The sequence below is a fragment of the Botryllus schlosseri genome, chromosome 13, assembly GCF_051294905.1.
Source record: "Botryllus schlosseri isolate E-star chromosome 13, Bs_hap1, whole genome shotgun sequence".
Classification (NCBI taxonomy): domain Eukaryota; kingdom Metazoa; phylum Chordata; class Ascidiacea; order Stolidobranchia; family Styelidae; genus Botryllus; species Botryllus schlosseri.
In genome coordinates, this window is record NC_137248.1 from 8,755,280 (window position 1) to 8,771,040 (window position 15,761).

The 15,761-nt window shown below is 42.7% G+C and overlaps 3 protein-coding genes across 5 annotated transcripts; 1 reads left to right on the forward strand and 2 right to left on the reverse strand.

Moving 5' to 3' along the window:
- Nucleotides 1–836: 836 nt before the first annotated feature.
- On the forward strand, nucleotides 837–14,985 carry LOC145454799 (uncharacterized). Of its 3 annotated transcripts, none has more exons than XM_080332783.1 (8): nucleotides 837–967; nucleotides 1,276–1,583; nucleotides 1,729–2,034; nucleotides 2,342–2,535; nucleotides 2,592–2,744; nucleotides 3,306–3,396; nucleotides 3,534–4,443; nucleotides 4,513–4,804. In XM_080332783.1, the coding sequence occupies exons 2-8, from the start codon at nucleotides 1,328–1,330 to the stop codon at nucleotides 4,529–4,531; spliced, it is 1,929 nt and encodes a 642-aa protein (XP_080188909.1). In that variant the 5' UTR covers nucleotides 837–967; nucleotides 1,276–1,327; the 3' UTR covers nucleotides 4,532–4,804. The 3 variants fall into 3 exon arrangements, 2 of the variants coding, with proteins under 2 accessions (XP_080188909.1, XP_080188908.1); XR_013920233.1 differs by adding an exon at nucleotides 10,624–14,985 and having other exon boundaries at nucleotides 839–967; nucleotides 3,534–4,746; XM_080332782.1 differs by having other exon boundaries at nucleotides 839–967; nucleotides 3,534–4,804.
- On the reverse strand, nucleotides 4,968–11,933 carry LOC145454798 (germinal-center associated nuclear protein-like). Its single transcript, XM_080332781.1, has 5 exons — nucleotides 10,783–11,933; nucleotides 8,689–9,588; nucleotides 8,474–8,629; nucleotides 8,338–8,416; nucleotides 4,968–7,835 (listed from the first exon to the last, which is right to left on the reverse strand). Exons 1-5 carry the CDS (start codon nucleotides 11,931–11,933, stop codon nucleotides 5,322–5,324), a joined length of 4,800 nt encoding a protein of 1,599 aa, XP_080188907.1. The 3' UTR covers nucleotides 4,968–5,321.
- On the reverse strand, nucleotides 12,002–13,696 carry LOC145454800 (U4/U6 small nuclear ribonucleoprotein Prp4-like). Its single transcript, XM_080332784.1, has one exon. It carries the CDS (start codon nucleotides 13,694–13,696, stop codon nucleotides 12,173–12,175), a length of 1,524 nt encoding a protein of 507 aa, XP_080188910.1. The 3' UTR covers nucleotides 12,002–12,172.
- Nucleotides 14,986–15,761: the final 776 nt, after the last annotated feature.

A 15,761-nucleotide genomic window follows, 5' to 3' on the forward strand; every position in this document is an offset into this window, starting at 1 on the left:
GTACCAAGTTTCAAGGCTATCACGCATTAGGGTAGGGTAGTAATTGCCTTGTCCGAATCGACTATGTATAAAGGTGTGCGCTAAACTAAAACTAGGCTACCACATAGCAGATTTTACGCAAAAGTCGCTATTGATGTGTGTTGATTTTGACAGTGTTCTATATACCGAGTTGGGAAACAAGATTCCGCGTGTTATATCTTGATTATATCAGCTAACGTGTCAATTTTCAAGGCTGCCATTCAATGATTAGGGCAGTAATTTCGTTAGCGATGAGTACACCCCAATCCTTGAGTTACAACCCTAAAACTTGAATCAGTGTTGGATGACATCATGAAGATATACCATGCGGAAAAATGGACACCGGCCAGTGCCGGCTTTTGCGTAAATTCTGATATGCGGTAGGCTAGATTCGAGAGGCCAGACGCGGCAGCTGCATGTCTCTACATACACGGTCGACTTCGATAGCGAAATTACTGCCCTAATCATGAAGTGAGGACCTTGAAACTTGGTACAGTATTAGATAACATCATCAAGATATACCATATACAACATCTTGTCACCCGTCTCGTTATGAAACATCGTCCAAATCAACATATACTAATACCGGCTTTTGCACTGAATCAGTACAGTAAACGGATCGAAAATAACAATCTCGACTACCCAAGTGAAGCGTGAACGAGAGAATTTTTTTCTGTGTCCACACCACCTTTGAGTACACTCTGATTTGATCAACCATTTTTACGACTCAACCATCATGTTATACTGGCCAGGCTAAGGGTTAATATTCGCGAGAATAGTGCTTTACGTGATCATGTGTAATGCTTCACCCGATCACAAAGATTGCGCCAGGATGACCGAGGACGAGCTGGCGACTCTATGGTAGAGGGATACTGTTTCAGCTCGGCAGTCAGCAACCTTCAGTAGGGTTACTTAATTTCAAGCTCCCGCCTGGACCTAGCTAAAACAGGTAAATAAGAATGTCAAGTAACAATGCACACTTACTTAACAGTAACAGCTATTAAGACTAGCGATGAAAAAGCAACTGGCATGTGTCGGTAATGAAATGAATCGAGGTCCGGTCAACGACAGACTATATAGTCATCATGCTATTCTTCATTTCACGAAATAGATGGTATTCCACAAGGTATTGGGTTAACAGTTTAGGCCAGAACCAGACTGATGAGATGGCATGTCAATGCACAGATGGGTTTTCATTTTTATGCATTTTTAATTGAAAATTAATATTATATTTCATTTTACAATTACCTTTAACAGGGTTCTGGTTTTTGGTGCTGCAACTCTTTAGATTTTATATTGCTGTATTTTGATGGCTGACTTGGCAGACACCGAATCCACTGTGACTAATTTTCCACCATCGTCCACGTTAGTCTTCAGACATTGGAGAGGCAGGTTATCAATCAAAAATAAGGAAATTTGCGCCGCTGAGATTCGCACAAATCTGGACTCGGCATTCAATGTTGCAAATATGGATTGCAATATCAGTATCAGCAGTTGCTTGGCACAAGATGTACTTCATCGACAACTTCCTACTTCTTTGGCGAGTGCAAGTGAAAAGTGCAATGGTATGTAGGCTACCAATAGCCTGTCGGGCGTGTCGGCTAAAAGGCTTATCATGACATGTTTATTTCAGTTCATGCTATTACCGATCGACCCTAATTGTGCTAAATAAAAGTGGTATTCAAGAACTTTTGTATATTTATATTGCAGTTACGCACAATGGTCGCCGTTTCGACACCTTCACAATGTACCCAACCGACGAGGGACCTGGATTTAATATGTTCCAAGAACTGGTTGCTCTCCTGGTCCAGGAGGCTGTGGTTGCATTCATACCACTGAGGAATAACAGCTCTATGTACTTACTTCCTACATCACAACTAACTGTGGACTTGGGTCTTTCCGAGTATCATTCAGAAACTGGAAGCCAAAGTGTTTCTAAGCATGGCTCCAATGTGAGAATGGCTTTCCTCCATGTTATCATCATCACACCAGAAACGCTATCATTCCAAATTAAAGGTGGGTCTACTCGGTTATAATTTGATAGCTGGGATGGGGAACCAATAGGCTAATTGTTGATATTCTGTTGGCCCTATCTGGATTTGATTGAACATAATTTTTGTTAATGGTCCGGTCAACTTAAGATAATAGTGGTAATTTGATAAGGAATGTAATATTTAAGACACACTTTGACATATATTTAACAGTATTCTTGTGTGGCACTGAATGTATAATGACAATGAAGGTAGTAACGTCCGTGTTTTGTTGCAAGTCTTGATTCATGAATCTAATAATTTCAACAACTTTTACATTCATTCATGTGCAGATCGCAAGATCTTCAATATTGTAAATATGCGAAAACACAAAGAGATACTACCAATGCCTGCTCAATATAGTGTGAAAGACGCATTGGAGTACAAGTTGCGTGTTATGAACATTGAACCTTCGAATGTATTACCATCTATTAATCAAGATCAATATGAGAAATTATACCATCGTATCAATGACGAAAACGTTCAGGTTAGTGCGTTTATGGTATCAGTATCGCTCTTTTGTCAACATTCTCATGTATGTAGGACTGTAAGGAGAGGCTTCACGCACATTACACAGAAACTGTGAATATGTCATCGAATACGAGAGCAGCCTGGTTTGAAAAACTCACCACAGCATGGGTGAATGTAAATGCGCATCAAGAGAGGTTTTACTCCATTACCAAAAGAAAAATGGAGGTAATAAGTTCATTTGTCATATTTCTTCAATTGCACTTACCTATAGACGAGCCTATCATCTGTGATAAAAGGCATTTGGAGCAGTTACTTAAAGAAATACTGATTGTAGGGTAAACTGAGCATTCTCTTGTAGAATATATATAATCCGTCAAATGTGAACGCAAATAGGGGTACCGGGAACTATTATGTTTCTTGAAATATTGATAGTTTAATATTACTCCTTCCACGACATTTATGAGATGGTGATTCACATAGTGCTTGGAAGCTTTCCAATTGAAAATATAAATTTGGACAGGATTCCACAGTCTTCGTAGACACTATATGAATTTGGTGACCAGTAATCGTATTTCACGTAATTTGACTGATGTATAAGGATTTGAATTTACCAATTACCGAAAGTAGAATTGACTGGGTGCAGACTGCAGAATCACTGTACAGTACACTGTGGACAGCATCGGTGGAGTTGATTTAGATAAATTCCTTTAACGACTGACGTTGACTATAATGCTGACAGACCAGATGTACACTGCAACGAAATGTGATCTTCTTGATTCCTTGCAGGAGACATCTGCGTCGGTTTCAGGAGATGAGGGCAGCTCTACAACCTTGGAGACTAGCAGAAAAAGGCCCAGACATGAGGAGCAGGAAAACGGTACCGATTTGATATTTTGAGGCACTGCATCATTTCCCTTGAATTTCTGTTTGTTTTCTGGATATCATGATGCGGCTATTTTACTGTTTCTAATCTTGTGATCACCCTGGGATGTCTAGAAAATATATATCTTTCAGGAAATGTGTCGAGTACTGAACAACCGGACAGCGCGCATACAACTGACGATGACGCGGAGGAAGCAAGTTTGGAAAATTCCCCCCATCAAATATCAAAGGCTTTAATGCTGAGACCCCCTTGTTGGTCGACTTGGACTCGACGCAGAAAAATCAGCTATGAGGTCTTTTTACGGAAACCTCTTGACAAGAAATTGAAATTCGTCCGTAAAATGTACTTCTACAGGACGGTTTTGCGGCAGGAGAAGGATGGATTAGCTTGCCAGATACCGAAACGTAGACAGACCGTCCGTAGACTGCAACGTGAACTCCAGAAGGTTCACAAAGAGAGCCGGCGCATGTACAATATCCTTCAGGAAAATAGAAGTCTTTGGAAATTGGTTCACCGGAGAAAAACGAAAACGATCAAATATTTACAAAGTTTGAAGGAAACAAAATCAGACGAAAGCATAACGGATCTGAATCCTAAAAACGGCATCTTTGTGAAAATGGCTAGCGATATGCATCATCGTAAGGACAGACTACCCAAGTGGCGAGAAGGCGTTCATTACAAGATGATTCCTGAAGGTCAAGCGGTCCTGGCCACTATTGTGCGAAGGAAGGTCGAGTTGAAGCCAAGATTCGAAGCGCTGTCTCGTCAGCATGACCAACTGAAAAGTGAGGTCGGTCGCTTGATGACGCTTGTCAGCATGTTGGACCTGACGAAGGTTGCGATTCCACCGCCACCGAGAACTAGTTCGATTTCCTGGAACGATGATATGTTATGTGAAATAGAAAACCTCCCCCCCAAGAAGATGAGCCGTCCAATGAAGTCATCCGGGCAGGATTCGTGTAGTTTTTTGATGCTTGACTTTGACACTATAGTTGAGCGCGATCTTAGTGCTCCGTGCGGACCGTTTGCAGGATTCAAAAGGTACGTATGTAATACTCTGACACTGCCTCGGAACCTTGCACGTAACCCTGTTATTGATTGTCGTTTCAGCTCTTCTCAGCATAAATGAGAATCCCGACGAGCTATTTACACTCCGTCACTAGGCCTTAATCGGCTGCGAGTTCGATTTTCTGTGTGTTATTGTCTTTGACAGGTGCAGCCCGTCTCATCTACACAGGCAGCCTCTTAGTCGCAACTTCAGTATCGCACCCATTGTCCTTCGAACCGAGGATAAATACTGGATCGCACTGTGACTGGCGGCTGCTGATGTATATTTATGGTCAGGTACAAACTCAAATGTATTCTATATCTGTTGCTTCAAAATAAATTATGTGTTCTGTTTCGCGAGTTGTAAGTCATCGTTTATAGTCGTAGCAGAGGGCTTTATGAAGATTAGCGTTTGTAATCATAGAGGACTTTTATGAAGACCTGAGTGTTGGAATTACACATTGGGTGCCGCCCAATGTATTTCCTGATTTACTACTGGTTTTGTCTGTTAGCAGTAATTGGACTATGTGGTTTATTGAAAATTTATAAAAATTCGAGCGAACTATGCAACTGGAAACAAATCATAGGCAGTGATGAAAAATCAGGGTTTTCAGGTCACAAAATTATGAGCATCAATGGTCACCGATGTCCTGTCATGAACCAGCATAGTTGGTAAATAGTGCAGTCACCCTTCATTCACGGTTCGGTATTTTTTCATGCCCGTGGTGATTTTGGCACAACCTTGAAACCATACAGGCACAGCAAAAACAATCCACGATTTCACAATTATGCATGAAACAACAATCAAAATAATGCTGAAAATAAGACGGTGCAAGACAATGGATCAAGGCCTCAATATCTTGTAGAACTGTTCAATGCATGAAATCCATGTTGCCTTCATTGACCAGGGCTGAAAGACGCTCGGTCATGAGGCTGCTCAGTTTTCGTTCCATTTTCGCTTCGGAGAGCAGCATATCGGTTTCTCCTGACGTGTCAACCTTGCCACCAATCCAGGACGTGTCTACTGTGGAATTGGGCAACGAATACTCCAATTCGCTGAAGTGATCGTCAACAAATTTACTGAATTCGGGCCTAAAAGAAACAGCTGTGACGTTAACTGTCGAGTTTGGCAATGAATACTCCAATACACTGAACTTATCGTCGACGATCTTACTGAATTCAGGCCGAACAGATACGGCAGTTCTTGACAACTCGGGCTCTTTGAGTGCAGCGTAGTCAAGTTTGCGCAACATATTTTCAAATTCTTCATACTTATCAATGCTGTTCAAGTCATCAGCTAGACATGTGAGCATTGTGTCGCCGACATTACGTTCGTGATATAGTGCTTCCGTAAGGTGCTCGGATATTATGACGTCTATAATGGAATGCCAGTCGAATAGTTTCAATAAATCTTTCTCGTCGCTGTAAAAGGAGTCATCGAGATAGATTTCATCCTTGAATTTATACAGCTCTGAATCCAATTTGTCGCGAACCATCGAAATAACCGACGGACTTAGCGGACACACCAGCCTGGCATATTCCATCGCATACTTTGTGATGTCGTGTGCGGAGGTGATTTCGAAATCTGCCGGCAACGGAGGCAACTTACATTTGTTAACAACAGTAAACATCTGCATTAGATTATCTTCTTGATTCCATCCCACTCGGCACATTGTAGTGTCATCGTCACACGGAGGCCATGATATCTCACTCAATTCTCGATGGCTTACAACGTTCGCCAAGCATTCGATGACATAATTGTAAAATTTTATCTGCGTTCTAGGATGCATCGGCTCCACAAACATTTTTTTACACAGCGTCGTGTACTGCGCTAGAGGCAGGACATACTCTTTCCCCAGAGTGTCTTCCACCAATTCTCTCAAAGTCATCGTCACTATTTCAGGCAGCTGTGGAATGTCATCAAATAAAAATTTCACTCCCTCCTTGATGGTGTCATAATTCAGCAGAATTTTGTCCACGCCTTCATCCAGGATGCAGATTTTCCATCGAGAAAACGCGAAACTCAACAGCGAGAAACCCAGTTCGCAATTGAGAGTTTCCTCACTACACTCCCAACCTAACGCGACCACCAACAAAGGTATCGCTGGAACCGTGGGCCTGTTTTCTACTAAAAACTCAAGTTCAATTCGTACCGCATTCCAGTACCTTTGATCGGGAAGCTCTGTGAGATCAGGCTTTGACAAGCACAATACCAAGCTAAATGAACCAAGCAGCTTGGATCTAGCATTATCACTGTCCGATATTCTCTGACACAAAACCGACGAGCCTTTATCGTTTCTGAACACGGAAGTGTCTTTGTTTGATGGAAAAAATATCTTCGCCAACCAAGATTCCAGCCCTTGATGGGCGGTATGCTGACCGGGTAACTTAACCGCAATTTTCCATGTCAATTCATTCGTATAGCCTCGTCTTCTTTGCGCATCTCTAAGCATATCGCAAAATCGCAGTGAACATCCACCATTGTCGTATCTCCGAGTCAGAATACTCCCGGTCTCATCCAACATCTTACCGCACAGCGCCCGTAACTTCATTATTTCCATCGGTGACCGTACAGAAGTGTCCGTGTTCGGGTTTATCGCAAAATTATTCGATCCTTGCCAACAGGGAGTTTTCGGTCGATTCGGCATGAGTTCAGACACCTGCGACTTTAAATCTTTGAAAAGCGGCACGCTAGGAAAAGTCTGACGCAACATCTTGAATTTGAGACGAGTAAACTTCCGTGCTTGCCACACTCGAAAATATCCTCCCATTCTCAGGAGCGAGATGCATTCTTCAATTTTGCTATGTTTCTCTTTCCTCATCTCCTTCAGAGTCGATTTGCAGATTTCGATCACGGATCGCGAGATGACGCTATCTTCAACAAACTCCAGTTCCTCTGCTGACCACATCTCAATTCTGGCTGCATTCCATGCGTTTTCAACCACGGAGTGCACCTCAGACCTAACAACCGTTTCACATATTTCATCAGCGATACCGTGGGACATTTCTTCTCGCAACTCAAACATTTTCATCTCTCTCTCCTTTCTCATTCTCTCCATCTCCCTCTTCTCCTCCAGCATCTGCATCTCTCTTCTTTTCATTTCTTCGAGTGCCAGCTGCTGCTGCCTTCTTCTCTCTTCCTCTTGTCTTTTCCTTAGCAACTCCTCTCTCGCTCGCTCTTCCTTGATTGCGTTGATCGAGTCCACGGCCACCTCGTTGATGCAGGTACTGAGGGTTTCCTCAGATATGCTTCGATAAACGACAGTCGTGTTACAATCGAGATGGGTTTGCTTGGCCAGGGCGAGACAGGTTTCGTCGATGACCTCGTGAAAGAGCTGTTTTGCAATGTTTTTGACGTTTACCATGCTCACTCCAGACGGGAGACTCTGTAATCAAAAGATGGTGTTGTGAGCAAAAAAATTAATTTCACAGAAGGCAATAGATATTTCTCGATGCTCACAGATACTAACACAACTTTCAGGCAATACATTCGGTATTGTTAAATTAACTGCAGAAGAAGACATCGTCAGTTTGAGTGATTTCAAGTATTCAAACATACTTTTCCTACTTACACTACAGGTTTTTTTATTACTTCCACTTATAAACAAAATAAATAAAATTGAAAATAAAATACTTTCAATAATTCAAATTTTGTCCCAAGTAGAAAAAAGTTTATGGGTAGACTGGTGTCATTCGTTAAACTGCCCCCAGGCATTGGATTCCTGTTGAACTAATTCCCGTGGGAGAAAATCAATAACATATTTCGAGCCTCACTCTCGCTGAAAGATAAACTGGATATAATAATTTTATAAAATTCGGTCTGCACCGCCACAATTTGCAAATTCAGATGAATCCAATCATATGTGTCACCTAAGACTGAGAACATACCTTTAGTTTGGTGGGGGACTTGGAGGCCGACTCGGTGAATGTTTCTGAAGTAAGTAGCGAATAATACTCTCCGATATATCTGAAATACACGAATCAGTCGATATTTACAATAGCAAGTTGAAATAATAAATTCTACCTTCCAGTGTCATCGAAACTCGAGTAAGGCTGGTGCCGTAATGGTGACAGGGCACAGTTGGCAATGATTTCGGCTATGTTTGGATTTTGTAACTTCTTCTTTACTTCATCGGAAAGAAAAACTGGAGGATCGCTGTCACTCTCATCTGGTCCTGCCCTATAAAAAGCTGAAAGTTGGAGTTCTTCTGTAGACACATGAAATAATTTCATAATCACCTGTTCAACTCCAACATGCCGTCAGAATTCAGCTGGATGTTATAGTGCTGGCAGAATGACATCAGGTCGGCCATGCCATTGAAATATAAAATCCTTGCCAGATCTTGCGCCGGAAACAGGACAGTCTTCCGATCTTGTGCAAGACCGTATGCTTTCGCAATAGTGTACAAAGCTTTTCTCCGCACTTGACCAAAGTACCGATGCATAATGCAACCTTGCAGGAACGTGGCATGCCGTACGGCGTTGAAAAAATTGACGTAATTGTTATCATGAAGAGCCATGAAGGCTTGAATCGCCAACCTTAATTTCGGATCATGGCGTATCGCTTGGGGTAAGCTTTGAAGTTCATTCAACACATCTGCTGTTCTGTTCAAATTCAGCAAGATGTAATAACTGAACAGTTCCGGAACATTGGAGTTTTCCAAAGGCAGTTGACTCCTGTTGTCCGAAGTACTAAAATACAAATCCTGATACAAATCCAGCACACTCTTCATCGTTTTCTCCAAATTCTCATTGTTAATTTTTGGACTGAAAACCATCCGGTCCTGACTTGACAATTCGTGGGCACAAAATATATGGAATCGTGCGCATTGTTCATTGATACGCACAGCTGTGATGTCAGAAATCTGCTGGACCGATAATTCCTTTCGTATTGCGCGACTGCGATTCCACAGAAAGTCGTACCAGTCCGCGATCTGACCATCGTACAATCGCGGCATCATTTCGTAGAGGAGGTAATGCATTGTCATTTGCAAGACCGGCCCGGGACGAAGCTCATGCGGTAAAGGTTCTTCCTGATCTGCGGACGAGCGACTGTACTCTTTCACAGCTCGAGCGTGGTCGACGCTGTCTCCGTGAGTCTCGTATATCGCTAAAATTTTCCTCTCTTGCCGCAGATACCTGTGAAATATGTGTGGCATTCAACAACGTCAAATTTGAACTGAAATAAAATCTAATTTCAGAAATTTCAAACTGCAAAGTACCATACATTTTAGGCTCAAGTTAATTGCTTCTGCCAATTGGATGTTATTTAGTTATAAATAGTTTGAAATCATTTCAGAATTAACGACTCCAAATTGATTCAAATATATGTTCGTGTAATTTGGCATAATATACAATATAGGTTACTGGTTACGTTAAGGCAGGGGTCGCCAACTCAAAACAGGTCACGGGCCACTTTTCAAATTTCGTGGTGGGCGCGAGATAAAAGAGGCCACACAGTTCAACAATCACATTTTAAAAACTATATCAGTACAACGCTGTTGTCTAGCATGGACGACGGGCATTGCTATAGTTAGCACAACAAATAATATTTTATTAAAGATATACAAATATAACAAAAATGTCAGAATCATCACTTTCAATATATTTTGAACTCCGAGCTGCGCACGATACAACACTTTTCAGCGATTAAAGAGTCGATGATGGGGTTAGCTAGACACAGTACTTGCTGGAAAACTATCTCGTCGCAGAGCTTGATCTTGTTGGGTAGCCACAAGTCGTTTTCTAAGCGTCTCGGTCTGGGCAGTGTCGGTGCCATTGCATATCATACCTTCATGGAATGCTATTAACATCGCCGAAGCCGTACCAGCTAGTGGGGAATAGTGATATTGGGAACAAGAAAATAGCTTATTTTGAACAGCAACAACATTATTTTTAAACTGACAATTTCAAAAATGCTTTACTAAGCGTTCTTCTGAAATCTCAAATAAGGCCATGGGCCGTAAAATATGACCTGGAGAGCCGCATGCGGCCGGCGTCTTGGTGACCCCTGGGTTAAGGGCACTAGTACAAAGAACACTTCTACCACAGCAATGCTTACATAATCCGAATCAATTCACTAACGACAAAACACATATTCTTACACCTTACCAGTTGCTTTGTGCAATCGATCTATCAATTTATAAGTGGAATTCAAACTCATCAACAATTTAGAATCTCTCAATTGAAGATCAAGGAACAGACATTATTTATAACAGATGAAGTGATCTACCAATATGTAGACTGTGGTATCATGAAAACGAAGTTAAAACCCTCAAACAAGGTTAGACAAGCCTGCCTGCCCTTCAACTCCTCAATACGGTAATAACATACCTCTCCTTTTCCGGACACATATCCAGGCAAGTTCCCTTGCACGATTTTGCCGTTTTGATGTTGGACTGCCTGACGATCTTCTTTCTCAACGCCGCGTCGATCTTCTCGAGTATAGCTAGTTTTTCGGAATCGTTCCTCGCAAAAATCGGTTTCAACGACGACCGAATGCTGCACTGAGGAATCACCGTATTCTTTTCCGATGATTTCCGAATCTTTTTCAAATAAAATATCTTCAACTCGGAACCGTTCATGTATTGCCCGTGACTTTTTGCCGCCTGTGCCATGTCGTGGGTTTGGAATACTACAGTCGCAGCACGTTTTTCGGGATTAGCTGAAATTTTGGTGGTTGTTCCAAATCTCTCAAAGTGTTGCCTCAGCGAATGTTCGTTATTCATTTGGTCTGGGACCTCGTGACATATTATACCATTGAAAGCTGATATTTGTTCCGGACTCGCTAACGTGGACGACTTCCTTGTCCTTGGCAGAGAAGATGTCGCCTCCGAAGTTCTCGATACTGAAGACTTGAGCACAGGGGAAGATCCTTGCTCTTGCGAGGAAGATTTTCTCCTTCCTAGAACCGACGCTTTATCGGCATGCACGTCACGAAGCAGTCGTCGTTTTGCTAGCCGCGCCGAATTCTCTTCCTCTGTCCCTGATGATGTGCTACCTTCAAAAGAACGTTTCTGGATGATAGAGCGTGGATCTTTGTTGGAAAAAGCCCTGCTAGTAGATGGTTTGGCACCAAATATGGATTGTGCCGCTATTCTTTTCAGAAAATCTTGCTTTCGTTTCAAGTCTGGATTAGGACTAAAGGGTGGTGGGTTAGATGGCATTTCGCTACCCATTCGTTTCCTCGGAGGCCCATGGACTGACGAGCTTGTACCAGGACTGGCATGATGTGATGCAGAAGTGGATGGCAGAGCCTGTTGATTTTTTTCAGAGCTTTGCCTAAGTTTGTCCCTGGCAAATTGGCCAAATATTGAGTTGAGAGCTGATGGAGGTAGTTTCCTTAGCGGCTTGGATTCTGTTGGATGCGACGTGCCTCCTGGAGTTTGAGTGAAAATTCCAAACACACTCGCTTGGCTAGACGGAACAGTAGCGGGAAATAATGCATTGTTTTCTTGAGTATTCTTTTCTTGACTTTCTTCCATATTCAGCTACAATTAGTGAGGCATCTAGCAATACTTAACCGTATACAAAGACAAATAATAACATAATCTCTAAAAAAAAGACGGCAGCCTTATGAAATACATACATTTATGATTAATTGACTCCGCTGGAATACAGACCGACAATAAGAACATGAGTGCACATTACATTATAATGTTCACCTAATCCAACATTGTAGGGATACATGCACCAGACGTACTCGACAAATCGGCGCCATACATCATACATCGATAATGTCTTTAGACCACAATTTGAAGGTGCGATCGAAAGAACTCGTCACTATGTATTCATTATCAGGCGATATGTCCATGCTCATGATTTTATTCTCGTGAGCTGCCAGAGTTTTCAGCGGCATAAACCCAGGATGCGCCCAAATCTTCGCAGTGCAATCGTACGAAGCAGTGACCAAATAATCCCCGTTATTTCGTTCATATTGAAGGCTTGACACTAAATTTGTATGCGCCGGAATCGTGTAAACACAGGTGGTTCGCCTCAAATCCCAAACTTTTACCGTGTTATCCCCGCTACCTGTGGCGACTTGATAACTGTTAGGCGAGAAACAGATGGCGTACAGTTCCTTTAAGTGTCCTTCGAGAAACATAATGCAGCGGCCAGTTCTAAGATCCCATATCCTTCCGTAGGAATCCAAACCGCTGGTCGCCGCCAAAGCACCATCGTCTTGAAACGAGATATCGTGCACCCCTTTGCTGTGTCCTTCCTGGTGGAGTACTTCCTCCTCTGCCTCCAAATCCCACAACCTCCAAGAGGTGTCGTAGCATGTCGTTCCTAAGAATCGCCCCGACGGGTGATACTCGACTTTCGATACCTTCATGTCATGCCCGTCAATCTCAGATACAGGTTCGGAGGACTCCATATTCCATAATTTCACCGCACCGTCTGCGGAACTCGAAGCTAGACAGCACACTTTTTCATCGAGGGAGATGGTGGCTTGTGGGTGAAACGCTATCGAACAGACATTGATGGCATGACCGCGTAGCACTTTCATCTCTTCACAATCGGGAATCGACCACAACTTGCATAGACCGCTCCAAGAAGCTGTCGCTAGCACTTTGGAATTCGGGCTGAACCTGCATGCTGATATTGGCCTTGAATCACCGATTTGGCTGCCGATGCTACTGACAGCTCGCATGTGGCGGTGAACTTCGTGAATTCGAGCGTGTTTTTGCGTAGCAGACTCGTCTTGCTTTAGTTTAGCCTTTTGCAACCTTTCTTTTGCACGAGGTATAGAGTAGTCAGCGATCCACACTCGTGCTTCTTTCAAACTGTCGGGTCCTTCGTGATACCACGTTGTTTTGGCAAGTTCCTCTTTTTCTTTGGCTGCCATCATTTCTTTTTCGGATATTTTGCTAGGTTTCTTGGCCTCTTCGCCTTTTTCCGCAACAATCTCTCGTAGCCTGTCCCTACGGTCTGCCGGGCCCTCTCCAAATAGCGTTATGGGCTGCCCGAAACTACGCAGCTGCCTTCGCACTTCATTATCATCTGTCGTCACATGAATCTGTCGAATTTGTTTTTTCCGTTCGAATTCTGCTAGAATTTCAGCTTGTCTCTGGCTTATTCGATCCTCCACGCTCATTTCCATAGTGTCCTGCATGTTTGTGATATTAATGTTTCCAGCTTCAACCCCCATTCTGATAGCCTCTTCTCCGGATCCAATGAGTCTGCCATCGATACTCCCATACTGAACAGTCTTTCGGACCTTTGAAGGAATTTCTTCGTCGGCCATTACAATCGCATGTGTTTCAAGAAACGGGATTCAAGGTAAATTTAGATATGTGATACGCTTACTATTAATGATCAACGACTATAAAAATACAATTGAATGAACTTGGTTTAGGAGGGTGGTTCCCAAACTTTTTTCACATGGCAGCATAATCAAAAGTTTATAAAACTCACAGCACACTTACTATAGAAGAAAAGTTGCTTCAAAAAAATATTTCGGAGTGTTAATGCCATGGACGTGCCTGTTTATACAAACAGTTGAACATATGGCTGAAACGATGTTTCATTGTTGACAAACAAACCCGCATTTCTGTGTCAATTCCAAACAGCTTTACAGCACTTAAAATCAGTCAATACAGAAAAGCTATGTTTTCTGCAATGTATGAAATGTAAGTATGAGAATTATGGTTTCAATCTAGTCATCCTATTCCACAGAGTAAGCAACTTACATACCTTGATACTTTGTAATATAATCCTATCTAACTACCCAACACTTGATGACACATGTAGGCCTACTTGTACAGGTTCACTGAAACTTTATTGCAGTCAAATGCTTGCTGAAGTACACCATTGAGTTGGGCGCGTTATCTTAGTTGATAGTTGCCAATATGAAACTTTTTCCGAGTTCATGTTTGTTCATGTTTAGTGACACAGAAGGTAAAAATCTGAGGAATTGAATGTTTCTTGCTTATCTTACGTTGATGGGATTTCAAACTAAACAATCGCCAATCATATGTTACCGAATCAGAGGCACTTATTATGATAAAAAAGGGCCTACTCAATCATTCAAAACTAGGTATACAAATACATTCTAATATTTCACATTTGATTCAAGTAGTTATGGGATGTAATTGGTTCAATCCAATGCAATGTAGCATGGTACAGCCTAATGTGGGCGGTTGCCAGTGAACCCGGCCCTCGGTGAACCCGGCCCAGTGAACCCGGCCCTCGGTGAACTCGGCCCGGTGTGAATTCCGCCCTTGGGAAATTTTGAAATTAAGTGTATTAACAAGTATTAATATGAATTATTAAACTAATAATGTTATTATCAACTGATTTGTCGATCTTGTAAGGAGGTCAGGGCATGCGTAGATCACGCAGTCACGGCGTGATCAGATCACGTGATCACGATTGCGTGGTCGGCTCAGTGTTGAATTGACTGCGCGAATGGGCGGACGTGCGAAGTTCGACATCCTCGTATCTGTTCATGACATCGCATTGGGTCTTATCGCATTGTACATTGTGTGTGACTTATTCAGATGAAAAATATATATCAACGATTGTTATTGCTCACATATCAACCACGCGTGGTCTGCTCGTTATTGCAACTGTAGGTTGAGGTGGGGTGTTAGGGTTGGGTAGGGTATAGGGGGAAGGGAGACATCAGGGTTCGGGGAGTGGGACATTAGGGTTGGGGGAAGGGGGGATATTAGGGTTGGTGGAGGTGGGATATTAGGGTAGCCGGAGGTGGGATATTAGGGTTGTCGGAGGTGGGATATTAGGGTTGGGGGAGGTGGGATATTAGGGTTACCGGAGGTGGGATATTAGGGTTGCCGGAGGTGGGATATTAGGGTTGGTGGAGGTGGGATATTAGGGTTGCCGGAGGTGGGATATTAGGGTTGCCGGAGGTGGGATATTAGGGTTGCCGGAGGTGGGAAATTAGGGTTGGCGTTGCGTTATCTCCCCCGCTTACTCAATCCGTGAATACAAAATTTCCCGAGGGCTGGGTTCACCGAGGGCCGGGTTCACTGGTAATCATGTGGGCACTAGAATGCAATGCACTCATCTATTTTAGATGCACCAGAGTGAAGTCAACCTGGTTATCTATAAGAGTGAAAAGACTGTCAAAATGTAATTTCGATACCTAATACCGGTAATCAACTAGTTGGTAGTGGTACAGAGCGTATGATTTATATTAAAAACAAACGAAACACTCTAGTACTAGAAATCGCCAAGTTTATGTATCAGTTTCACTGCGGTCGTTGCCCCGAATATTTCAATGACTTCTTTAACTCTGAATCAAAAGCGCACAAGTACAACACACGCGCGTCCACGTCGTCCAAATATCA